At 43.8% G+C, this 24,796-nt stretch overlaps 1 protein-coding gene across 1 annotated transcript in view; it reads left to right on the top strand.

Moving 5' to 3' along the window:
* The first annotated feature begins 4,028 nt into the window (after positions 1-4,028).
* Positions 4,029-24,796, top strand: part of PKP2 (plakophilin 2) — an 88,925-nt gene continuing 68,157 nt past the window's right edge. The window contains exons 1-3 of the mRNA XM_061638745.1: positions 4,029-4,825; positions 18,473-18,585; positions 23,726-24,414. Of these exons, the coding sequence (XP_061494729.1) occupies positions 4,621-4,825; positions 18,473-18,585; positions 23,726-24,414 (1,007 nt within the window). The 5' untranslated portion in view covers positions 4,029-4,620. The remainder of the gene's footprint in view (positions 4,826-18,472; positions 18,586-23,725; positions 24,415-24,796) is intronic.

The raw sequence follows: 24,796 nt of genomic DNA, 5'->3' as shown, positions 1-24,796 counted from the left end.
CAATTTCTCGGACACGGGAACCACTTACCCACAGTATCTCCATCTTGCCAGATTCCAGCTCAGCTTATTTTCTCTCATTCATCCCACTGCTGCATCCAGACACCAGTTCGGGAGCTTCTCCTGCTTCCAGTGTTATAGAGAAATAGAGCTAAGTGTCACCCTGCATGAAACGTCAGCAGCTTCATATAGATATTTAACCAGGGGTTTATATACAGAACTGGAAACTTGAATTCTCTTATAAGAATACTGTTATGGGTTTGGGGCTGAGATAGATCATTTCTATGAGTCTCATACAGCCTCTGATTTGGAACCCTGCACCTGGAGGTGAGAAATCTGCTCTGCTGGCCAGATCTCCCTTTTTAGTCTAATAGAGTGGCCAGGTGAGTTAATAGGCCTATCAAGTGCCCATTAACTGGTGAATGAGTCAGGGAGATCCTATTGTTATTGAAACTCCTCAGGAGAGCCCCCCCCCTTCCTGAGTCCAAGGAGAGGCTTGAGTTTTGAGTTGAGTCTGAGGAAAGGCTGGGGACTGGAGGCAGGCAGAGAGGATGGCTCTCAGCACCATGGCTTTGGGGGGCCTCCTATAAGCCTGATGGAAAATCCAAGATCTGTTGGACTGCTGATGCCTTGAACCCATCCATCCCAAGCTATGGTTGGAATGTGTGTAAATAAATAAACCATATTTCATAAAGACACCACAGACTCCGCTGACCTTCCCAAGGCAATTAACCCTGGGCAAGCATAGGGACCCCTGGAAATCTCTCACCGCTTGGAGATTGGGGTGGTGCGCAACAATACAACTATTGTACAATACAAATCATAAGAATACAATATAACAAACAAAGTATATTGGAAGCAAGTAGACACTCCTGTAGCAGGCAGCACTCCCAGAAAGACAGCACTCCAAGGTGATTCATTGTCAGTCTACCATCTGTTCCTACTCCCTCAGAATTCAAACTACAAATTTTGTTCCAAACTCTCTTCTGTCTAGCCCTAAGAGGCACCACTTTCTGAAGGACCAATTCAGGCCTCAACAACAAAAAAGTGGGCCCTCCCTTGCTAGAGGTCTTCAAGCAGAGGCTAGATAGCCCTCTCTTATGGGTGCTTACCTCTTGATTTCCTGCACTGATTAGTAATTCTCCAATTGTATTTTTAAAGACCATTTTAAGTTTTTGTTTGCTGTGACTGCTCATTCACAATACCATGATAAGCAAACCTCAGGAAAGGTTACAATCTCAGGCATGGCTAACGGAATGCAGAAGTTAAGTGTTCTTAAAAGCTAACTGCAAAAGATAATAGGGGACAGCCCTGCTGATTCCAACTCACATTCCTTCTGGGGTTGGGAAGGGGGGAGAAGTAAGCTTTGAAGACTTCCAAACATGGATCGGCTTCTACCTGAAACTTCCTGAGTCTGTCAAAACCGGGATACTAGTGTGTAAAGCATTGCATCACAGCCTAAAATAGTCATTCTGTGAAGGAAAAGTTAATTTGTTATCTGCACAGACGTTAAACCTATGTGTTAAGATCTGTCAGTGCTATTTAGGAAAGATTAGGCTCATGTGAAAAGCTTTTCCAAAATCTTAGAAATGAATTCAACATCAAATTATGCTCGTGAAATTTATGTAAAATGATGCGAGTTTCCTCGTCTGTCCATGATCTTTTACCATGTTTATCTAGAATAACTACCACCCCTTATTTTGTGCTCAAATGACAGAATCCTGGGGGGAAATTCCTACTAAAAGCCACTGAAGCTTATTTTATTGATAGTATCTCTATACTACTTTTCAGTTCAAAATTTCCAGGGCAATTTACAGCAAAACAGTAAAAATGCCACGGAATAGGACTCAGGCTGAAACTCTATTAACACTTACCTAGAAGGAAATCCCACAGACGTCAATGGGACTTACTTCTGAGTAAACATGTGTTGATCACAACCAGCCAATGTTGACCATCCCTACCTGTGAGCATATATGAAAAAGATGGGATAATCTACTCTCCAAACACTGTTGGTATAAAGCAGGAGTGGGTAAACTTTTTGGTCCCAAAAAAATTCACACTTGGCAAACCTGCCAGAAGCTGCCTCCCATGCATACACACACAGGGAGGACAAACGCAACAGCAGATCCACTGAGGAAAAGGGGTTATTGCCCCCTCTGAACCTATCAAATGATTGATCTGAAGACTGGAGAAGGCACATGGAGAGAGAGGATTAAACATTTCTGCTCTCACCAGCTATGTTTTTCATTTTTACCACTGCTGTCAAAACTGTTGGGGTCTTGAGAGAGTGGAGAGAAAATTTGCTGGGGGGCAGAGGTAGCCACCACTGGTATAATGGGTAATTAAACAGTGTTCATATGAAATGCTTGCTTAAAAAAAATAAGGGATAATATTCAGCACACACTTACCTGGGAATAAGCGCCATTGAACACAGTGGTCTTACATTTATTATAATAATAATACCTACCCTTCACCCTAAGGTCCCAGGGTGGGTTACAACAATCTAAAATACAGCATTAAAACCATCTTAAATTAACTTAATCACAAAAATGAGGTGGGTCCTAAAAATATACATTTCAGGTGTCAAAGGCCAGGGTGAAGAGGTTGCCAAAAAGCATTAGCCAAAAGCTATAGAGTGAAGCTGCCAGACAGACAACACAGAGGGTGCCACAGAGAATGCTCTCTCCTAGACCACCACCACCCAGCTTGAGGGCAGCCAAACTACCAAGAGGGCCCCCTCTGCTGATCTCAACCTTTAAAATAACAACACTTTTTTTGCTTTAAACACTAATGTGAGCACCCTGAAGTAGTGTTGTGAAGTTAAACATCCATGAAACAGATACAACTGAGCTAGATGAAAATGTCTGAGGTGTTTCTCTGATTAACAAAATGGAAATGGACTGCCTTCAAGTCGATCCCGACTTATGGTGACCCTATGAATGTATTTGTATGTTTTTATTTTGTACATCGCCCAGAGTGGCTGGACAACCAGCCAGATGGGTGACTAATTGATAGATAGATAGGGTTTTCATGGTAAATGGTATTCAGAGGTGGTTTTACCATTGCCTTCCTCTGAGGCTGAGAGGCAGTGACTGGCCCAAGGTCACCCAGGGAGCTTCATGGCTATGTGGGGATTCGAACCCTGGTCTCCCAGGTCGCAGTCCAGCACCTTACCACTACATTAACAATCACCTCCCTAAATCACCCTTTCAGGGAAGGGGTCACTTATTCATGGCAAGGATGTCAGGGAAGAAGGAGATGGAATGGAGCCGACCAGAACCGGCCATTGCAACATATTGTTACAGGGCTCACTTTTCCGAGACTTGGGTCCAATGACTATACCGAATGTCCGTGCACCGGGGTAGTGTGCCACTGACACACCATACATTTAAAGCACATGGCTTCTCCCGAAGAATTCAGAGAATTGTAGTTCTTGTGCAGTGGGTGGGGTGGTCAGGGATGTCCTCTGAATGTGCGGCATGTCCACACTCTAAATTCCAGTTGCTCGGAGGTGAGCAACGTTGCCACCCCTCCTGGAGGGAGCCAGGATGCCAAACTGCGCCACCAGGGCTCCTTAAAGCATGCATGGACCTTAGGTTGGGTCTGTTCAGAGCATTTCCATGAGTGAATCGAGGATTCCATTCTCTCTTCCTGAGGATGAGCTCTCAGTCGAGCGCGGGGACCGCATGTTCTCCTCGCTTGCTTCCTTTTGATTCCAGGCACCGCCTCGTCGTATCCTTTAGCCCAGGGACACCGTCAGCACTTTCCAGTTGCAAGACCATCATTTCCACGGTATTGAATGGGTGCGTGGGTGGGTGGGGAAGGAGAGTGCGCAGAGCATGTTTTGCGCCAAAGCTCACCATTGTTTTAGCAGAGGTGGGCAACCTGTGGCCCTTCCGGCTGCGGCTGGCCTTCAGCTTCCATGATCCCTGCCCCATTGGCTATGCTGGCGGGAGTTGGAGTCCACCGATGACACCGGGAGGGTCATACGGGCGCGGCTCCCCACCTCGGTCTAGAAATTAAACACCAGAAAGGGCGGGGACCCGCTACCTGCTTTCCCGCTCGCACCTGTGTGGGGAGGAGACTCGCTCTCTGCCGAAAGGGCTAATCGACATTCAGCCTGATCAGTGATCTCCTCCTACTCTCCCCCCCCCATCTGAAATCGAGAGTCACGCTGAGTTCCGTTAGGACCTACTCCCAAGTAAGTTTGCATGCGCACGTGGCTTGCAAACCTGAGTCGCTCTTTCATTTTATTCTTGGAGGGGGAAAAGTCAAACTCCTCGTTCTCCCCTCACCCCCCCCAAAAAAAACAGGTTTCAATTTTTTAAAAAGTTACTGGACCTCATCAAGGCGAGGCTGACCTGGCTGATTAAAGGTGACGCACGCCGCGCCCAAACAAAGGAGGAGTTGCCCTTTTGGCTCCGTCGGGCGTGGTTGCTAGGTAGATCTCCGCGCCAGGAGATAGTAGCAAGGCGCTCTGCCTTCTGCGTTCCGCCAGAGGGCGGAGACTTCGTACAGCCGGCCGAGCCCGCTCCAAACGCCCTCGGCAGCTCCCGCAGCCAGTCCGACCGACGGCCGCCCGCTCGTTTGGATAACTACTCTCTTTCGTTCGTCTCTGCGACCATGGCAGGTCTTGCCGTCGGCTCCGAGTCGTCCGGCTACATCCGCACCGTCTTGGGCCAGCAGATCCTGGGCGAGTTGGACAGCTCCACCCTGGCTTTGCCTTCCAAGCTGTCGGGCGAGCGAGCCCAGGCGCAGAAATCGCTTCGCATCCAGCGACAGGTCCAGCAGACCCTAGCTAGGAAAAATAGGGGCTCCTTGGTCAACGGTGAGTTGTCGGCGCCCTCCTGAGTCTTTTTCCGCCTCCCTCCGACTTAAACAAGCAAACCCAAAACTGGCCTTTGACGGTGTCCTTATCTCATCCCACCTGCAACACACAGAGCCTGTAATTTCATTTACGCGCCTCCTCCAGTTGGGACGGGGGGGGGGAGAGAGAAGGGAAGATCTATGCGAATTTTTAAAAAATTAAATCTATTGGATAAAGGCAGGAGGCCATGTTTGAGAACCATACTTAAGTATCTCCCATGGATATAGGAAGCTGCCTTATACCGACTCGACCCTCAACCTCAGTGTTATCAACCCTGACTGGCAGTGGTTTTCAGACAAGGGTTTTCCCCAGCCCTGCCTGAAGATGACGGGAATTGAACCTGAGGGACTTTCTGCATGTAAAGCAGATACTCGGCCCATTGGATTATTGCCCAATTAAACTTTTTATTTAAGTGCTTAACTTTTAACTGGATTAGGTGCATATATTTAAAACACATAAAACTTGTCTGAATTACATTCTGTTGAGTATAATGGGGTGGCCTCCCTAGTGAATATTTAGGATTGCAGCCTTGCAGGTATTTTTGAGGTAATGTGGCCTTGCCACTGTCGTTACACTGATGCTTTTCTTTTCTTTAAAAAAATCCTCTTTTTTCCATTTCCAATTACTTCTCTGCTTTCAACTTTTTATTTCCTCTGTCTCTCCTGCCTGCCTTTTCTCTTTCAAACCCTTGTGTGTTCCTTCCCATATCAAAGGCATGGGGGGGACTCCTTTGATTGATTTGATTTTATCTGTACAAAATATCAAAGAGCAGCACCCAGACTTCATTTAGGTCAGTGGCAATCTTTCAGATCTAGTGGAGACTGTTTCAGTTCTATAATGTATGTGACATTTTACTGGGGGGGGAGGAGTTGTGGTAAGTCTGAGGGTGCTTCCAGAGTGAGGTGTGTGTGTGTGTGCTTAATATTGAAAATGGGTCATTGAGATATTGCAAATGGGTAGTTGGCAGCAGGTTCTTTAATTTGTCAGATTTTCTCTGGAATGGATTAACTGGGGGGCACGAGGAATGGACTAGCATTTTGATGACAATAGTGCAGCTATCCGAACACGAGGCAAATTTTACCAGTCTGCTGCTGTCCCCGACTTCTGTAGGAAATAGTGAAATTCACTTTACTGTGGACCAACTCGTGTCATGACATATAGCAAGAAAAATAGAGAGGGGGGCAGAGTACACACCATACTTTTAAAGCACAACACATTTAAAGCACATGACTTCCCCAAAAGAATCCTGGGAACTGTAGCTTGTCAAGGGTGTTGGGAATTGTAGCTTTGTGAAGGGGTAAACTACAGTTTTCAGGCTTCTTTGGAGGAAGCAATGCTTTAAATGTATGGTGTGTATGCATCCAGAGAGAAAAAAGGGAAAACAAAAGCCATATAGATATCTCAATGGCTGCACAGTAGAGTATAAAGCTTAATTAAAAATACAAAGTTACAGTTTTTAAAAGATTAAGAAAATGTAATGGCTGAGGCAGTAAAAAACAATCCCCATATTTATAAACAGAGAAGATCTACAGAGAGTGAAAGAGATTTCTAATGCATTAAATAATACAGTAATCTGAATTAGTTTATTTCTGTTTCACAAAACAACTTCTTCATAACAAGTTCAGGTACTGTTACCGGTTATGTTTGGCATCCCAACATAACATGAAAGGAATCCAGTCCAGACCTTAACAAAGTTATTAACAGTTTTCACATTTCCAGTTTTACTGTGTACAGCTATTATTATTCATTAAATTTCTATCCTGCCCTTCCTCCCAGGAGTCCAGGGCAACAGTTATTTTCTTCATAAGTGTAGTATTTTATAGAGCAAGTAACGTAAGGAAGGTGCTTTTATAGGTGGTTAGTTATTGGCTTATAAATGCCACATTTACAAAACAATGACAAAATGTTCAATGTGGGGAATAGAGTGGGACAACTGTCAAACAACAAATAATAAAATAGGTTTTTTAAAAAATACAATTACCAGTTAAAAACATGGCAAAAACATAGAGTGGTGTGGTTAATGTGTGATTCTGTTCCATGCATCTTCTTGACTTTAAGGTATTGAGATCATGGGGGAAGAAACTGCAGCTTGTTTTTACGTTCATATAGTTGCCCAGCCCTCCAAGGAGAGACAGTGCTGGTGTGAGAAGTAACTGCATCTTGCGTTCCTCCCATGTGGCCTCCAAGTTGTATCATTACCATAGAAATGATACCTGAAAGATATCGTCCTAGCCCTTAAATACCTAGACGATCGCTGCACTCAGCAGGCGCATAATTCATACGGCATGTCTTCGTGTGAAAAGCATGCTATCACCGTTGCCTCATTCCTCAGCAATTCAGTGAGCAATAAACTGTCTACTGACTTACAGAAAAGTTTGAAGCAAAGTTCTTAAACTTGCACTTTTCAGTTTAGAATTCTGTCTTATCTATATGGGTTGTGTTTGTGCCCATTCATCCCTGGATATTATACAACTCTGTCTCCCCCCTGCCCCCCAAGCTGGTGACTCAGGGCTGAATCGGTTCACCAGGTAGTTTGAATTCTCAATTTGGTACTTGACTCATTCAAATAGATATATTACTCCTGGTGCTGAAGGTCCCTTTCCTAAATAGGTCTGCTTTCCTCCTACTGCCTGTCTATGCACACTGTAGGTATATCATCATCAGCATTCTTCATTTGAATGTTATAGACCAGGGGTAGGCACTGCCTAAGATTACACTAGATTCGACTTAATATAAATGGAGGCTACTGTATTCTTACTGGAAACCTTTAACAGCATGTTTGGTCTTGCAATATATTGCTTTTTGCATATAGAAATTTGGTAGCTAAAGGCAAACATAAATAGCCTGCATTGGTTCATCCTGGGTGTGTAATTTGGAATTATAAAAGGAAGGGAGAAAAGCGTCTGGATGTTGTTGGGAAATGGATTCTGGATAAAGTTGGTTTTACTGTAAATGCCAATTGTTTGCTGTCAGCATAGCAAAAGATCTGTGTAAAATGCTTCTTTATCTGAAGCCTACCAATGAGGAGGCATGGCAAGCTGGAACAATGCCTATGTATATATACCTACCCAAATACACCTACGAAGGAGAAAGCTCCAGGGGCCTATCTAACTTTGCTACAACTCATTTGCAGTTGACTGGCAGGGATGTTTTTATGCTGCGTGGAGTTGTTTTGTTGCTTTTGGCTAATTTTATTTTTCCAATATGCTAGTATTTGGGGCATCTTGCATTTTTCAAATGCCAGGAATTTTGAGAATATAATGTTCACAAACTAAACATGAAATGAAACTGTTAGACAGCTGCATACTCATTGGAGCTCCTTAAGCTAAATGTCTTACATAGAAGACACTTCAGTGCAGCAAACTGTGCATGGTGCATGTGATTAACTGTATGTGTGTGTTTCATTGCATGTATGTCTGCTGGAACGCCATAGGGTCGTGGCTATAGAGTTATATACTCCATGTACATTTGTTGGATAGGCATGCACATAGTTGTGACAGTTTACACAGTAGACCATTTTAAGGATTTCCCTACATGGAAATGAATTTTGACTTATTCAAACAAAATAAGGACTTTGCACCTGAGAAGTTCCTCCCTTGCGCAGCTTCCTGCGTCCATAAAGGGCCAACTGTATTTTGTACCTTTGAGCTTTATTGTTTTCTACAAGAAAGAGCAAGAAGTCCAAACTGGTCTTGTTTCTGCTTTGTAATAAAGTATAAACTTAGACTTTAATGAGCACAAATTAAGCAAATTATATGAGTGTTCTTCAGTTGTTTTTTAAATGCTTTGATCGCACATTGTGCTTTATGTATCAACAGTAGTAATGAGGACTAGACAAATGAGGAGTTAATAACATCAGTGGTGTTTTTAGGGATACTTTAGGTTCTCTTTAGTGTATGTTTTCTCTTCCCCTTCAAATTCCATTGCTTTTTAAAATAGTACCATTCAGGAGTGGTCAGTGGAGCAGTGAAAGTGGAGTGATGTTGCATACCTGGCTGCAACCTGAACACCAAGGGTCACTGCTGCTTATTCAGAGGGGGGATATGGGAGCAGGCCCAGTGTGGGTGCAGTGGCAGAGCCAATCCAGTTCCTGCCGCTGCACTACTGCTACACCTGCACTTGCCCCTCTCAGTATGCAGCAACAACTGTCGGTGTCCAGAAGCCAGGTATGCAATGCTGCCCTGCCTTAACTGCCCCACTGGCCACTGGATGTTTAAAGGGGAATAGGTAACCTTGTGTCTTTATGTAAAAACATCCTAAATGTGGAGGGGATGCTATATAAATAATTGTCATCCTTTTCTTGGCATACTTGGGGTGGGGCCCAGATCTGCCCTTGAGCCACCTGCTTGCCATCCCTCAGTTAGATCATGAGTTTACTGGGCACATGAACCCAGCTGTTATAAACAATGCTGTAACATTTGCCGAACAATAAAATCTCACTGAACAAATAGCGATGTGTGCAACAGACTCGCATAATTTGAGGGCATGATACAGTTTCTTTCTTGCCTACAAGATGATGGATCAGCATCAGGGAATTATTGCCCTGATCACAAATATGCAATAATATGTGGTCCCTAGGGGAGATGGGTGCATTTTTCAGTCTAAGGGCCACATTCCGTTCTAGGCAATATTTTAAGGACCATGTGCCAGTGGTGGGTGGGCCTGGAGACAAAACTGAGCAGAGCAACAAATGTAAATTTTATTCAATCCAAGCCTACAGCCATACTACCCTGAACACGCCCAATCTCGTCTGATCTCGGAAGCTAAGCAGGGTCACGCCTGCAGGACTGTGGAGTCGGAGATGGAGTTGGAGTCGGAAGCAATTTTGGGTGGAGTCGGAAGAAATGTACCGATTCTGGCTTCAAAATAAATTTTGATTGACACATTTTTTAAAATATAAATTCAAAATGTCAAAGAAGCTCCCATGAAGTCAGCTGTAGTTGAGCATTTCACCATAACTCAAGAAGGAAGACATTTTGTGTGTCAGTGTATGACACAGGATCCAGATGAAAACAAATGCTGTGATGCCAAGATCAGCGCATATTCAGGCAGCGATAAAAATGCTCCTATGAGAGCTTCCAATTTAAAAAGACATTTACAGCCCTTTCCAGGGCTGTGGAGTTGGAAGCAATTTTGGGTGGAGTTGGAGTCGGACAGTAGAAAAATAGAGGAGCCGGAGTCAACGGTTTGGTGTACCGACTCCACAGCCCTGCAGGCCTGGTTACTACTTGGATAGGAGACTGCCTGGGAATGCCGGGTGCTTAGGCTCAGAGGAAGACAATGGTAAACCACCACTGAATACCTCTTACCATGAAAACCCTATGAAGGTATTATATATATATGTATGTGTGTGTATATATATATGTATGTGTATATATATGTGTATATATATATATATATATAAAAGATTCATAGGGTCGCCATAAGTCTTAATCGACTTGAAGGCATATAACAACAACATAGTAGGCTAGTTTCTACACACACTTGTATACCCCTCTCCATTCTCCATCCAGACAAGCAAGAGGCATTATCAGAGTTCAAGGATACGTTCCAACTAGGCAGAAATATTTGAGGTGTGAGGTAGGACCAGTGAGAGGTGAGGCCTGAGGAGAGGGTGCGTGGGCTGGGGAGAGTTCTGGGGCTGAGCTAGAGAGGTCTAGAGGTCTGCATTTGGTCCCTGGGTTTGATGTTCCCTACACCTGAAGTAAGGGGTCTTATTTAAGATTTTTCCAGGCATTTATGAAAATGGAAATGGACTGCCTTCAAGTCGATCCCAACTTATGGCGACCCTATGAATAGGGTTTTCATGGTAAGCGGTATTCAGAGGGGGTTTACCATTGCCTTCCTCTGAGGCTAGTCCTCCCCAGCTGGCTACAGCTGCACAAGCCAACCCCTTCCTTGTCCGTAACTGCCAGCTGGGGGTCAACTGGGCTCCTTGGGACTAGGCAGCTTGCCCACAACTGCACAGGTGGCAGGGCACATAACCCCTGAGCCACTCACTGTGGGGGTGATCTTTAGCTGGCCCTTGACACCCAGGAAACATGAGGGGGATTTGAACTCACAGACTCTGGACTCCCAGCCAGGCTCTCCTCCCCACTGTGCTATACCAGCCTTTCCAGGCATTTATAATGGGACAGAAACTGTGGATCTATCTAGTTGCAAACTTAATGAGAACATTTCAGTGAAGAACGGGGGGGGGGGCGGGATCTGTCCTGCTGAACCTCAAGACTAATTGTAAATCCCAATGTTTATTTACTTCAGACCCTTTTATCGTGGTAGGTTCCAGAATGTGTTGCAATGTATTTGTCCAATGTCATGAGCTACGCTATGTGTGCAGCTTAATGATAGGCCTGCCTGCTCTCCAGCTTTGAAGAGGAGACATCCAGGGTTAAGGCTGTTAAGTCTCCCTTCTCACGTTGAAATCTAATCTTCCTACCTAAGTCTTTGTTCTGTATAATTGCTTCTCCTTTGAGCAAACTTGGAAGACTTTTCTGGCACCTTAAACACTAACTCATTTATTGTGGCATAAACATTCATAGACTAGAGCCCACCAGCTGACAAAGCAGACTCCAGTCAACAAAATCATATGCCGCAATAATTCTGTTAGGCTTGGTGTAAGGTGCCTCCGTGAGATTCTATTTCACTTTTGCTGTAACAGTTTGGTGTAGGTGATTATGGATGGGCTGCCTTCCAGTCGATCCTGACTTATGAATAGGGATTTCCTGGTAACTGGTATTCAGAGGGGATTTACCATTGCCTCCCTCTGAGGCTAGTCCTCCCCTGCTGGCTAGAGCCTGCTCAGCTTGCCACAGCTACACAAGCCAGCCCCTTCCTTGTCCGCACCTCCCAGCTGGGGGGCAACTGGGCTCCTTGGGACTATGCAGCTTGCCCGTGGCTGCACAGGTGGCAGGGCACATAACCCCTGAGCCACTCACTGTGGGGGTGATCTTTAGCTGGCCCTTGACACCCAGGAGACATGAGCAGGGGGGGGGATTTGAACTCACAGACTCTGGACTCCCAGCCAGGCTGTCCTCCCCACTGTGCTATTCCTCTGGAATTGGTCAGCCTTTTAGGAAACCTTCAAGAAGATGTTACTGGCAATTAAAGAAAGTAGCCCAAGAGCTCAGCTGGCCTAATTGAATTGCCAGAGCCTGCAAGCAAACCAAAATGAACTTTGTGTAACCCAACTACTAGATCAGATCAGAGCTTTTACAAGCCTCGAACTAATTTGCAAATGAAGTGAGATAAAGTTTGCTAAGGAAGAACCACTAGATCTATATCTATAGCCTTGATGTATTCCCTCCCCTAAAACTAATCAGGAGATGCCTAGATTAGATTAGTTACATATGTAGTAGAATAATGAAGATTCTGTGTTAATGTTTAAAGCTCTGGTGTTCCTGCTTGTGTTTATCCCTAAAACAGGGTAAATATAAAGCATTTGAAGTCTTGTCTGCTTTCAGTTTACACTGTGACTCCTTTTTTGAATGATGGAATATCTAACACCCTGCTTTCCGTAGCTTCAGTTTTTATTATGGGCCCTTTCATATTGGCATGATGCATGTTACGACTGTGCATTTTGCATATTGTTTGCAAAATGCCCAACATCCTGGTTATTGGCGGGGGGGGAACTTGTGGGGGGGGGACCTGTATAACACATAGGTCCCCGGGGAGGACACAAAAGAGACTGCAAAGCTGCAGGATCCCTGCCAAAGAGTGTTGGGCTTTCCAGCATCAGGAGCAGAGTGACGATTTTGTTTGCACTGCCAGCATTCCCAACGCATTGCTTTCCCTTCTCCCGTACGAGTGAATGGCAACCATTTGTTCATGGAGGAGAAAGAAAAGGGCTGCACTCCGAGACATCACATCGTGGAGGTGTGAGCCAAACTATCTAGTTGTCCCTAGCAATTCCCTAACCCCAGCCATTGAGAATCATGCCTCCTTTAATCTACATTGAAATAGCCCTGGGCTGTTTCTTTGTTTCACTAGAATTGAATGGAATGTTGGCAACTGGCTTGTGTATGTGAAGGACCTACAATAAAATGTTGCAGTACATTCTTCCTCCTAAAGGAGTGTTTTTGTTGTTCAGGGTTCCCTCCAAGTAAGGACATGCAGTTCCTCCCACCCCTGTTGGTTCAGGCTTTCAAAAGAACACATGATAGCTCAGACTGGGTAGATAGTGCATGCATGCTGACCCCCAGCCCCAGGATCCTTGTGTGTGTGCCTGTCCAACCCCTCCTCTCCCTGTGCACAAACATCTTCTGGGAGGATTTTTTAGCCCTGGCCTACTGAGCAGGGTTGGAATCTTTCTTCAGACCTTCGGGCTCAGCGTATAAAAGGTTGGGGGCAGGAAGCGGTGGGTCTGGTGTGTACAGGAACAGCACCTGCACATACACATCTCTTACCCAGTTTAAGCACTCACACATTCTTTCAAACCTGTGAAGGATGCTCATTTTTCTTTTCTAGCTGGCTCAACGTTTCATGGCTACTGAGCATACTTCATAAAAATAGCAACTTAATTTATTGCTCGCCCTTCATCTTAAGGTCGCAGGCCAGGTTACAACAATTTAAAATACAACATTAAAAACAGTTTAAAGCAAATTACGCCGTACTTGTTTGGTTATTTGGGTGGCTGCCCCTTCTGTTTTTTTAAAAGCTTTCTTTGTTTCTCTGCAAACCAATTTCACAGACAACCACTCTAACAGCAAGCTGCAGGTCCATTGATGTGTGAACCTTTCTTGGTGTGTCCATGGTTCACAGCAACATCAGTGAAATTGGTTTTGCAGTACCATCATAGCCAAACATTGCTTCTGAGGGGACAGCTCTGATTTATTCCAATTAAAGATGAGGCACCAGTTACTTTATTGCCCGGATTAAGATGGTGAATGCTTTAAACCCTAATCTCTATACATTTAAATTGAAATCTCCATTAACAACTGATCATCCGCAAAACCGTTCTTAAGGATTATCACTTTCTAATCTGATTCCGGAAGTTGCACAAATTCCACCACAACAAACGTGTAAACGTGTTGGTGCTGGATGGGCATCCTCTATTTGCTGTTCATTGGCTACAGGAGAATAAAAGAGGCAAAGTACACAGTGATTCATTTGCTGTGTACAATGGTTCACATCAGATTAAACTCCACCTCTTCACTCTTAAGTGATTTTACGCCGTCTGTCTCTACTCCCTTCCCATTGCATGTTCAGTCTATTATTTAGAACAACCTTTCCCAACTGCTGGGTCCCCAGATGTTGCTGGACTACAATTCCCATCATTCCTGACCATTGGCCGTGCTGGCTGGGGCTGATGGGAGTTGCAGGCCAAGAACATGTGGGGCCCCAAAGATTGGGAAAGGCTGATTTAGAAGGTAAGCCTGAGGCCAGGGCCTGTGCATCCTGTCCTGAAGGCAAAACAGCACTTAGTTTATATAAGTGCTCTTGAAAGTTATCATAGGACTTTCCTGCTCTTCTGCGGTGCAACATACAAGACGTGGGATCAGGTTAAAAGACAGTGCTTACAGTATGAGAAAGAAGGAGAGTGTAAGTGTTCTAGGAACATAGGAGAGCTGACTTACACTGAATCAGACCATTGGTCCATTTAGCTCAGGATTGTTTGCGCTGACTAGCAGCAGGTGTCAAGGGTTTCACACAAAAGTGTCTCCCAGCTCTACCTGGAGATGTCAAAGATTGAACTCGTGACCTTCTGCGTGCAAGGCAGATGCTCTGTCACTGAGCTATGGTCCTTTCTCAGCATACATTGTACATCACTCCGTACAATGCCCTGTATTAGTCAGAGAAAGGCTAAAGCAGTTTTCCCCAACCTAGCACCTTGCAGATGTTTTGGACTACAACACCTATCAGCTCCAGCCAGCACATGCTTGCTGGGGCTGATGGGAGTTGTAGTCCAAAACATCTGCAAGGCACCAAGTCGGCGAAGGCCGGGCTAATGAATAGCAACACAAAGCACAAACTTATGCCTGTCAACAGGACTGACTTATTCTCCCCACAATCAATTCACTGAATATGAGTGTTAACTCAAATCTACGCGCACTGAGTCTCAATGCGCATACAGAGTGTACCACAAGTTGCCAACTAGGATTGACATGCTAAGGAGGAGTGGGAGCCCAGTTTGTACACTAGAAGTGTTACCGTTCTTTGCCTGCACAGGGGACCAGTTACATCAATTGTCTGTGCAAGTACATGTGACCATACATGGACCAGGCCCTCCTCATCAGTTATAGCCAGTCTATCCATGGCCCCTCCTCGTCTGCTTGCTGGTGGTAACTAGTGGTTGTGTATTCAGCATGCATTGTATTGGGGGCCACTATGGCCCATAGGACTGGAGAGACCAGCCTGGTGCCATCCAGATGTCTTGGGCGACAACTCCCATCAGACCCAGCCAACGTGGGGGAGTTGTAGTACAAACTTCTGAAGAGCACCAGGTTGGGGAGGGCCAAGGAAGACTATTCCACTGAAAGTTGCATACATAGCTTTTTCTTTGAAAACTTCCATTGAGGGAAATCCCATGGTGTCCTTGGTGAGATCTCTTAAGGTTTTGATCAAGTAACCTCTTTCACCGCTTCTCTGTATCTGTTGCCATCAAGGGCAATCGCTCCAAGTGTTTGTGTGGCCTCAGAATGGTTCTGCAACCATAGTTGCATTGGTAAAATAATCCATTTTAATCAACAAGGGATCCTATGTTGCTGGGGACCGTATGTTGAGACATACACACAGCCTGGGAGAATGTTTTTCAAAATAGGATAGAAATCCGATTGTAACCAAGGAGATAAAACAACAGATCAAACAACTTGACCTTCCAGGAACCTGGAAGAGATAAGCTGGGCTTTCTGCCTCTCCCCTTTTCTCTAGAATTCCTTAACCTTCCAGGTATGGAAGGAGAGTTTCATTAACCCCCAGTTCCACCCAGCATGCTGTGTGCCATATGTCTGCTCTAAATCTGCAGAATTTTGCTAGCGGCCTTTAAAGTTATGTGGGTGCCTCACTGGATTGGGGATTAGGGATTAGGACAATATGGCTTGCTCTAGTTTATAACTAAATGATTAAAGCCATGGGAAAGCAGGGAGAGCAACCATGGAAGTAAAGGAACAATCAGCAGCATGGCAATTTATTGATGCAAAGAGAGCCACGTTGCATCAGCACAATGGAGGTATGCAGTTGTCCTCTTGCATGAACAATTTCCTCGATTTAAGAACACCTGTGGCAAGTGTATCTTGCAAACTGTTACAGACACTTCTAAGTGGAGATCCTACAGATACCTCTAGCATCTACCTGCAGCGAGCTTTTCTCAGTATTGCTGTTTTCATTATTACTGACCTCCCTAATATAACATTTATATATTCACCTTGTTATGTTTATGTCCCACCTTTTGTCCGTCATGGGACCCAAGGTGCCATACATGAGTCACCCATCCAAAGCACAAAACCAGATCTAGCCTTGCTTAGCTTCAGCAAGGAGATCAGCTCATGTGCCTTCAGACCATACCATAAAACAACCAAATTGATATGTCATGTTAATTGAGAGAAACCGAATTCGCAATTGCCTTGTGTTCTCAAGATCTTATAATGCAATTTTCTTTACTATTATGTAAAATAACAGTGAACTTATTGGCCCTGGTTTTCACAATGCAAAATGTCTCACATGTATTGGCGTAACTTTGCTCTTTTTCTAAAATGAGCTCTGTCTCCAGTTTTAATTCAGAAAAAAGTGTGCTTCACCTGTCTTAACGTTTAGGAGACACAGTACTAAAGGGACTCTGTCCTGTCTTTTGTTAGTGGTGGTTCTGGAAACTGGCTCTTTGAAAACTAGCCTAAACTTCCCACTGCTGGGGTAACACAAAACAAGAGTACACAGTAGGGTGGTCGTGTGTCTTAATTTACACATGACGGTCCTCTGTTTGAAGGCCTAAGTCTAACTTAAAGATAAGAACTTGTCTGATCTCCTCAAAAGGGAGATCAGACAAGGGCCTTAAAGTTGCCTGTCAACTGTTAGCACCTAGACAGCAGGCTGAGCAGGAATATAGGTTACCCAGCAGAAGGTCTCATATTCAGTCCCCATCATCTCTGGGTGGGGCTGGGGGAGACTCCTGCATGAAACCCTGAGGAGTTGCTACTAGCCAGTGTAGACGGTACTAAACTAGCAGGACCAATGGTCTGACTCAGTAAAAGAGAGCTTCCTGTGTTCCACAGCCTTACCCACTATGGTGAGATGTCCTGTATTTCTATTTAAATGATAGTTATTTCAAAATTTGCATCAATTTTCTGTTTTTGGGAAATACGGTTCCTCTTTTTTGGCAATGTATGTGTCACCATTCTGGTATCCAGCAAAGCTGTAACCTCTGCAAATAACATTGAAATGTGGTATAGCAAATGGAGTGCCAGACTGGAGCAGAGAGACCTAATTTCAGATGAATGTCTAGCTGTTAAGTGTACTAGGTAGTCCTGTTGAACCTCACCAACTTGCACAGTTATTATAAGGATAAAATGATGTTCTGAGTTCCTTGTGGGAAAGATGATATTCACATAGACCAGTGACAGAGTACATGATGTTCACATGTTTCATATTGCTGATATCTCTAGTTTAAAAGAGTTGGGTAGAAGATGATGGAAAAGACTTCTGCCTGAAACCCTAGAGAGCTGTTATTATTCGGAACAGATAATATTGACAGGGCCCAAGCATCATGTTGGGGGGAGGGGGTCAAGTACAAACATGTACCATGGGCCCCTCCCACATGCACATCATGATCCTATCCCACACATACCAGATGACATCCAACGTTACCCGTTGTTAGTCCATTAATTTCAGTGGATCTGCTCTGAGTATGACTTGGTTAGATATCACCTGTTATCTCATGAGACATGAAAAAAAATATTTTAGTTCTAAGACTATGTTTCTGAAATCACACCATAGCCCACACTGGGGCTTTTCTGCCTTGCCATGAGAGACCCCCCCTTCCCTCCCCCCAATTTTTATTTAACAAAACATCCAGCATGAATAAAAGTTCTACAAAGTTGGATATTTTGTAACTTTTTGGTCGGGCGTTTTAAAGGTATTTGACCGGAATGGGTTAAACAAAAATTCTAATGGACTAGCAACCTGCAAACATTTTATAAATATACCAATTTACTTTAAAGCTTTCGTTTTCTGACCTTTTTCACCACAAAATCATGAATTAATGGTTGCCTGCTTTTGAAGCAGCATTATAGCCACATGGTACATCTGGAAAGTTTTTCTTCATCATCCATTGTTCCCATCACAAAGGTGTCCCAGAGTGCTCCTGTAAATCAATGGCTTCCACATTACTATTGCACCAATAACTATCAACAAGTGGCACTTGCAACAAAATGTTGCAGTGCAAAGTGCCCTTTGTAGTATTCCAGCCAACCATGCTTTCATTCAAGATACTCAGTTGCTCTCACCCATGGGGGGGAAAAAAACTATTTCTGCAAATGGTTAGGGTTCTGAGCATGCTGATACCTCTCTCAATTTTCAGTTAGATCTATTTTGGCTGTATAGCAGTCCTAACTCAGCACCTGAGGTCACTATTCATGTATGTGATTTGCTGTGAACTTATTTTTTCATGCATTTGTACAGGAAGTCTGCATCGTACCAGCAGCGTTCCAGAATATGTGTATAAACTAGATACAGTTGAAACGGACTTTGCTTCAAGACCTCCTCTTGGAACTTCATACTATCAGTCTTATCAGGTGAGGAATACTAAAGGAATACACACACATTATAAGGATCTATAAGTTTTGCTTGATTTGTTGCAGTAGATAATGGCTTGATTGACATTGGATCCATTTTACACTCTTAAGAATGCCTGCTGAGTTTTCATCTCATGCTTTAAGGCCACCCATATCTTAAAGGTAGTTATAATCCCATAAACAAAAGTAATCTCTTAAAGATAAGATTAATGGAGGAAAACTGACTTCATCACCTACTTCTAATGTGAGATAAATGGGCTCCATTTAATTTTATTGATATTGTGATCATAGATGGATGTAAAAGAATATTGTTTTGTAATGACAATGTTTTTGAGGCTGGTGAAGGAATGGCTCATTTAGCTGAGCAACCCAATTCAGGGAAGAAACAGAAATGTTTTAAGAGAACTAACTGTTCTTGCATACAACATTAGGTTCCAGGAAGGAATCTAATCCTTTTTTCAGACTCGAGTGCTTTTGATCGTACATGAGCCTTTGTTTATATTTGTCAGACACATTGTGAATCCTGTAGACTGAAGGCATCTTATGTGGCTTAACTTAAGTACATCCCCAGTTTTTAATTACAGTGTCTGAATTTATTTAATTACTTGCTTTGCCTTGTCTCTTTATCCATTATCAATAGCCTACTTTGCACCTGCCTAGCAGAGTTCTGTGTGTTCTCAGACAACAGAGTTAAAAACTGTTTCACATAGTTTTCATGTTAGTTTACAGCAATAATAATAACTCTGCAAAGGAGGTAGAATGGGAAAGTAATACAAGCCTATGAGGAAATACCATAGCAATTTTTTTAAATGTTGTTAAGGCAATGGAAATGCTTTGGAAACTGCAGAGCTGCTCATAAAAGTGGGTAGCCCAACTTCATGTGAAGGACCCTCTTGACTGATAACGACCCAGCCATCTAGCAGACAGATGGGACACTTGTCCCAGGAGCTGGCAATACAGAGAGTGATGAATGTCTATAGCCTTGGGCCAGGCAGTATCTCTTGGCCTAACCTACTTCAAAGGGTTGGTGTAACAGCAAAACGGAGCTTTCCCAAGCTTCTTGGGGGAAGGACTGGCTATAAATGTAATAAATACATAGATCCCAGGACATACTTCCTCATACTGTATGCATAGGTAAATGATACTATCTGCTCCCACAAGATATGGTGATGGCCACCAACATGGATGGCTTTAAAAGTGGGTTAGATAAAGACAAATTCATGAAGAATAAAGCTGTCAGTGACTGCCAGTCATCATGACTCTATGGCGTTCAGTATTAGAGGCAGTGTGCATCTGAATATCAGCTGCTGGGGATCATGAGTGGGAGAATGCGGTTGCGTCCATGTCCTGCTGGTGCGTTTCCTTAAAGCATCTCTGACCACAATGAGAAAAGAATTCTGCTCTAGGTAGGCCTTTGGTCTGATCCAGCATTGCTCTTTTTATGTTTCCTGACTGAATAGAGATAAAAGAGGCAAAGGTAATATGACACAAGTCCCAGTGGTAGTGTTTGTTTATTTATTATTTATTATTAAATTTATTAGTCGCCCATCTGGCTGGTTGTCCAGCCACTCTGGGCAACGTACAAAATAAAACGTGCAAATACATTAAACATTGAAAATCTGAAGCAATAATAGTAAAACCTAGCCCACCCCAAAAGCCTGCCTAAAGAGCCAGGTCTTCAAGGCTTGGCAGAAACTCATCATAGAAGGGGCATGGCGGAGATCATTTGGGAGGGAGTTCCACAGGGTGGGGACCACAATTGAAAAAGCCCTCTCCCTAGTCCTCACCAGTCTGGATGTTTTAACTGGTGGGATGGAGAGAAGGTCTTTTGAGGCTGATCTTGTTGGGCGGCGTCGCTAATGATGCTGGAGGTGCTCCTTCAGATAGACTGGGCTGAAACCGTGTAGGGATTTAAAGGTCAAAACCAACACCTTGAATTGGGCCCGGTAAGCAACTGTAACCAGTGCAACTCTTTTAGCACTGGAGTGATATGATCTCATCGTCGGCTGCCTTTAATCAGGCGCGCCGCCGCATTCTGTACCAGTTGCAACTTCCAGACCGTTTTCAAGGGTAGCCTCACGTAGAGTGCATTAAAGTAGTCTAGGCGAGAGGAGACCAGGGCGTGTACCACCGATGGGAGCGGATGATTGGGAAGGTAGGGGCACAGCCTCCGTATCAGATGGAGTTGATACAGCACTGTCCGGCTGACAGCCGAGACCTGAGCTTCCATGGACAGTTGGGAGTCAAGAATGACCCCCAGGCTGCGGACCTGGTCTCTCAGGGGCAATTGTACCCCATTGAGCACCAGCTCCAAATCTCCCAATCTTCCGTTGTCTCCCACGAACAGTGTTGGAGTAGGATTCAGTGTGCAGGCATAATATAAGCTCTAACTCCTGTTTAAGGTCCTCAGATACCTAGGAAAACCCTGTAGCTAATATACACAGATATACAAACCAGCTTTACTGGTGCTGCTCACAGGGCTGCCCTTGAACACAGTCCAAGGAGCTGCCTGCCTTGAAGAGGTACAAACATGTTCAACCAGTATTGTTTTACTCACACTCCTTTGGAGCTTCCAGATCCAATTCAGTGTATTGGTCTCTAGACCTTTAATCTAAACCTTATTTACCAAGGACAGCATCTCTCTCCCTATATTTATTTATTTCATTTCATTTTTGAATTGTGTCCCATGAGGCATCCCGAAGCAAATTACAAAAGAAGAACATACCTAAAAAAGCAAGTTAAAATATTTTTCAACAGTTTACAGCAACAGCACCTAGATAAAATCAATTCAGACCCAAAACAGATACCAACTAGGATAAAGATTTTAGAAGACTTGTTGAAAGAGGAACATTTGCAAAGTATAAAAGCCAGTTACAGAAATATTAAAATATAAACGCCCATAATTAAGATGCCTGTATGATCATCTCTGCCTGTTCAGAACAGTTTCTGAAGAGGCTCACTGAGAACCCTCCCATTAAAGTAGGTAAAATCCATTGGAGCAGAGCTTTTCCTGCAGTGATCCTAAGATGATGATGCTTATTCCTTAGCGAGGTCTGTATCTATCTGTCTTTTCTTAATTTGCAGGGAGGGGAAATTCAAGACACTTTGTTTCAGTTGGCTGTCAAGAAAGTTTATTTTTATGCTGTTACTGCTATTTTTATTTATTTGCATACTGTTCTAGTTTATACATGTTGCTGTGTTTTGTATTTCTGTTATTGGACATTATTAAATTATGTTGTAACTCATCTTGGCTTTTGATGTAAGGTGGAATAGAATTTATACATATCAAAACCCAAGGCAGTGTTCAAACCTGACCAGTGGTAAACTCTCTCATACACAAATATCTTGCAATGTTCTGTGCTTACTCTCGGACTTCAGGGCATCTCCAAGAGAAGAGATTTCTATAATTGGACACCCATTAAAACTCCTTTATATGTACTTCTACTGATCTGACTGCAATTGGCCTTATTTTGGTTTGGGCCCTTCTGTCCATGTCGTCTGCCTTCCTTGCATGTTTACATAACAGACTAATGATGCCCAGCCCCTGAAAGGTGTAGTACTTGAGGATGATATGTAAACAAACAAGGAAGGCATAACGTGTAGGTGGAAGGCTTTACCCATATCCAGACCCAACATGGAAACAATGTTGTACCTATGAATGTATGGCGTGACCACACTTGGAATGCACTGTGTACAGTTCTGGTTGCCGTACCTTGAAAATGATATTGTAGAACTGAAAAGATGCAGAACAGGGGAACCAAGATGATCACTGGGCTGAAAGAACTCCTCTATGAGGAAAGGTTACAACATTTGAGGGGTTTTACTTTAGGGGGGAAAGACAAGTAAAGGGGGGGACATGACCTAGGGGTATAAAATCATGCATGGCATGGCAAAAGTGAATAGGGAGAACGTTTTCTCCTTCTCCCATAAAACTAGAACGCAGGACCTTCCAATGTAACTGATCATTGGAAAATTCAGATAAAAGGAAGTACTTCTTCACGCAGTGCATTGTTAAACCATAGCATTGGTCCCATAAGAGGCACTGATGGCCATCAACTTGGATGGCTTTAAACGGGGATTAGACAAATTTTTGGAGGATAAGGCTATCAGTGGCTACTAGCCACAATGACTATGTTCTGCCTTCACTGTAAGAGGCAGTAAGCCTCTGAATACCAGTTTCTGGGAATCACAATCAGGGAGAGTGCTGTTGCATTCAGATCCTGCTTGCAGGTTCCACATAGCCATCTGATTGGCCACTGCGAAAACAGGATGTTGGACTAGATGGGCCTTTAACATGATCCCAGCAGGTCTCATGTATATGTAAAGAAGATCTAAGGACCAAGTTACACATGACATTTGACAGCCATTATTTGGATTGCACAATCTCTTTTGCCTTCTTCTCATGGCACATCCAGAATGAAGGAATGCTAGATGTAACTGAGCTCTCTGAAGCTGGCCAGAAATGAGCAAGCGCTCCCCTTCCGCCCATCGGGAAAATCTTGGGTAATCTGAAGGGACTCAGAAAAATTCCCTGCAGGATTTCCCCCATCTCCCCTGATGCAAACTAAAGAAGCTGAAGCTGTTCCATTAGCTTGCATGGGAGGAAGGAAACTCTGCATGAGCCCATGCTGAGGGTGGGAAAGGAGTCTGTATTCTCCCTCTGGTCCTCATCAGGAGAGAGGCCCCGCCTCCAGCGTCCTTGGATTGGGGCCTGCAGCCTGTTACGTTACATTTAATACTTTGAACATGTTTTGATACATGATCACTTATTAGCAAACACTTCCTGTACATATTCCTATAAAGAAGACAGTGAAATATGTTAGCCTCCTAATTTTCGAATGCCTGGAGAGCTGTGCAGATAAATTTATGTACTTCCTTGGGTTAATCACATTACAGCTGTTTTAGATTTGGCTAGTATTGTATCCATTCCAGTTGCTCAATGCAGCTTGGATTGTATCCTTTCATTTTGTTGGTGATTACTTTTATAAACCAATAAATTTCTAAAACTGGCATTGTTACATGGAAAAATATACAGTATTTGAGGAATTTTCCCCTGGAAAACATTCCATCCCACATTACTGCGTTATCATGATGTTCTTCCTGTTGACATAAGTTCTCCCTGTTTTTTTGTGTTTAACAGGTAGGCTCCCAAGGTGGTTATGAAAATGGCTGGGGCCCTAGAATCCTTCCATACAACTCATACAGGACAATGGAAGAGAAGTCTCAAAGGCAGCCCTTGAAGAGATTAGAGGTTTCCCCCAATGGCAGTCCTGACAAGCTGGCATACTTCCAAAACGATTTCCTTTACAACAGGGGGCTAACCTTAAGGCACGGCGAAAGCAAGAGATCCAGTATCATGCCTCCGAGATATGCCCGCTCCGAGATCCTTGGCTACACAAGCCACAACACTCCAAGTAGGGGATACACCATGCAAAGGCAGTTCCACATTGCGCCTGTTAATGACACTTTGGTTGACAGCGTCCCAAACAGCCCAAGAGGACCAATCTATCAGCGAATTGGGAACAGTCGGAGCATGAACAACCTTTTGGAGAAAGAGTGTTACCTGGCTTCTGGTTCTGCCATGGGACAAGTCAGAACTCCCATTGCTTCCCAGATTGGGCTTCAGCACAGGCAGTCTTTGAGGTCCAGTTGGAATCAGAGTACTTTCAGATCACAGAGCACAAGGGAGGCCTCTCAACCAGCTTCAATCACCAGCGCAACCACTGAGGCAGCTGGGAAGAGGATGGCAATGACAGCAGCTATGGCAGCTGCGGCAGGAGGTGGTCTCTTGCAGCAAGAACGGATAACCGCCAGTAGTTCTCAAGTAGGGTAAGTTTTAATTGCTCACCCTTACTATATCTGTGCATAAGAATATTTATTTATTTGATTTATTTATTGTTTGATTTATATCCCGCCTTTCCTCGCGGCAGGAGCCCAGGGCGGCAAATGAAAGCATTAAAAACTTAAAAACATCATAAAAACAAACTTTAAAACACATTAATATCTTTTCTTTAAAAAAGCTTTCAACACATCATCTAAGATTAAAAACATTTTAAAAAGAAGATTTAAGAACATATTAAAAAGCAGTTCCCACACAGATGCAGACTGGGATAGGTCTCAACTTAAAAGACTTGTTGAAGGAGGAAGGTCTTCAATAGGTGCCGAAAAGGTAACAAGAGATTGCGCCTGTCTAATATTTAAGGGGAGGGAA

Source organism: Rhineura floridana, chromosome 8 (genome assembly GCF_030035675.1).
Source record: "Rhineura floridana isolate rRhiFlo1 chromosome 8, rRhiFlo1.hap2, whole genome shotgun sequence".
Taxonomy (NCBI): Eukaryota; Metazoa; Chordata; class Lepidosauria; order Squamata; family Rhineuridae; genus Rhineura; species Rhineura floridana.
Note: the sequence above shows the minus strand (reverse complement) of the source record. Positions and strands in the feature narration are given on the sequence as shown.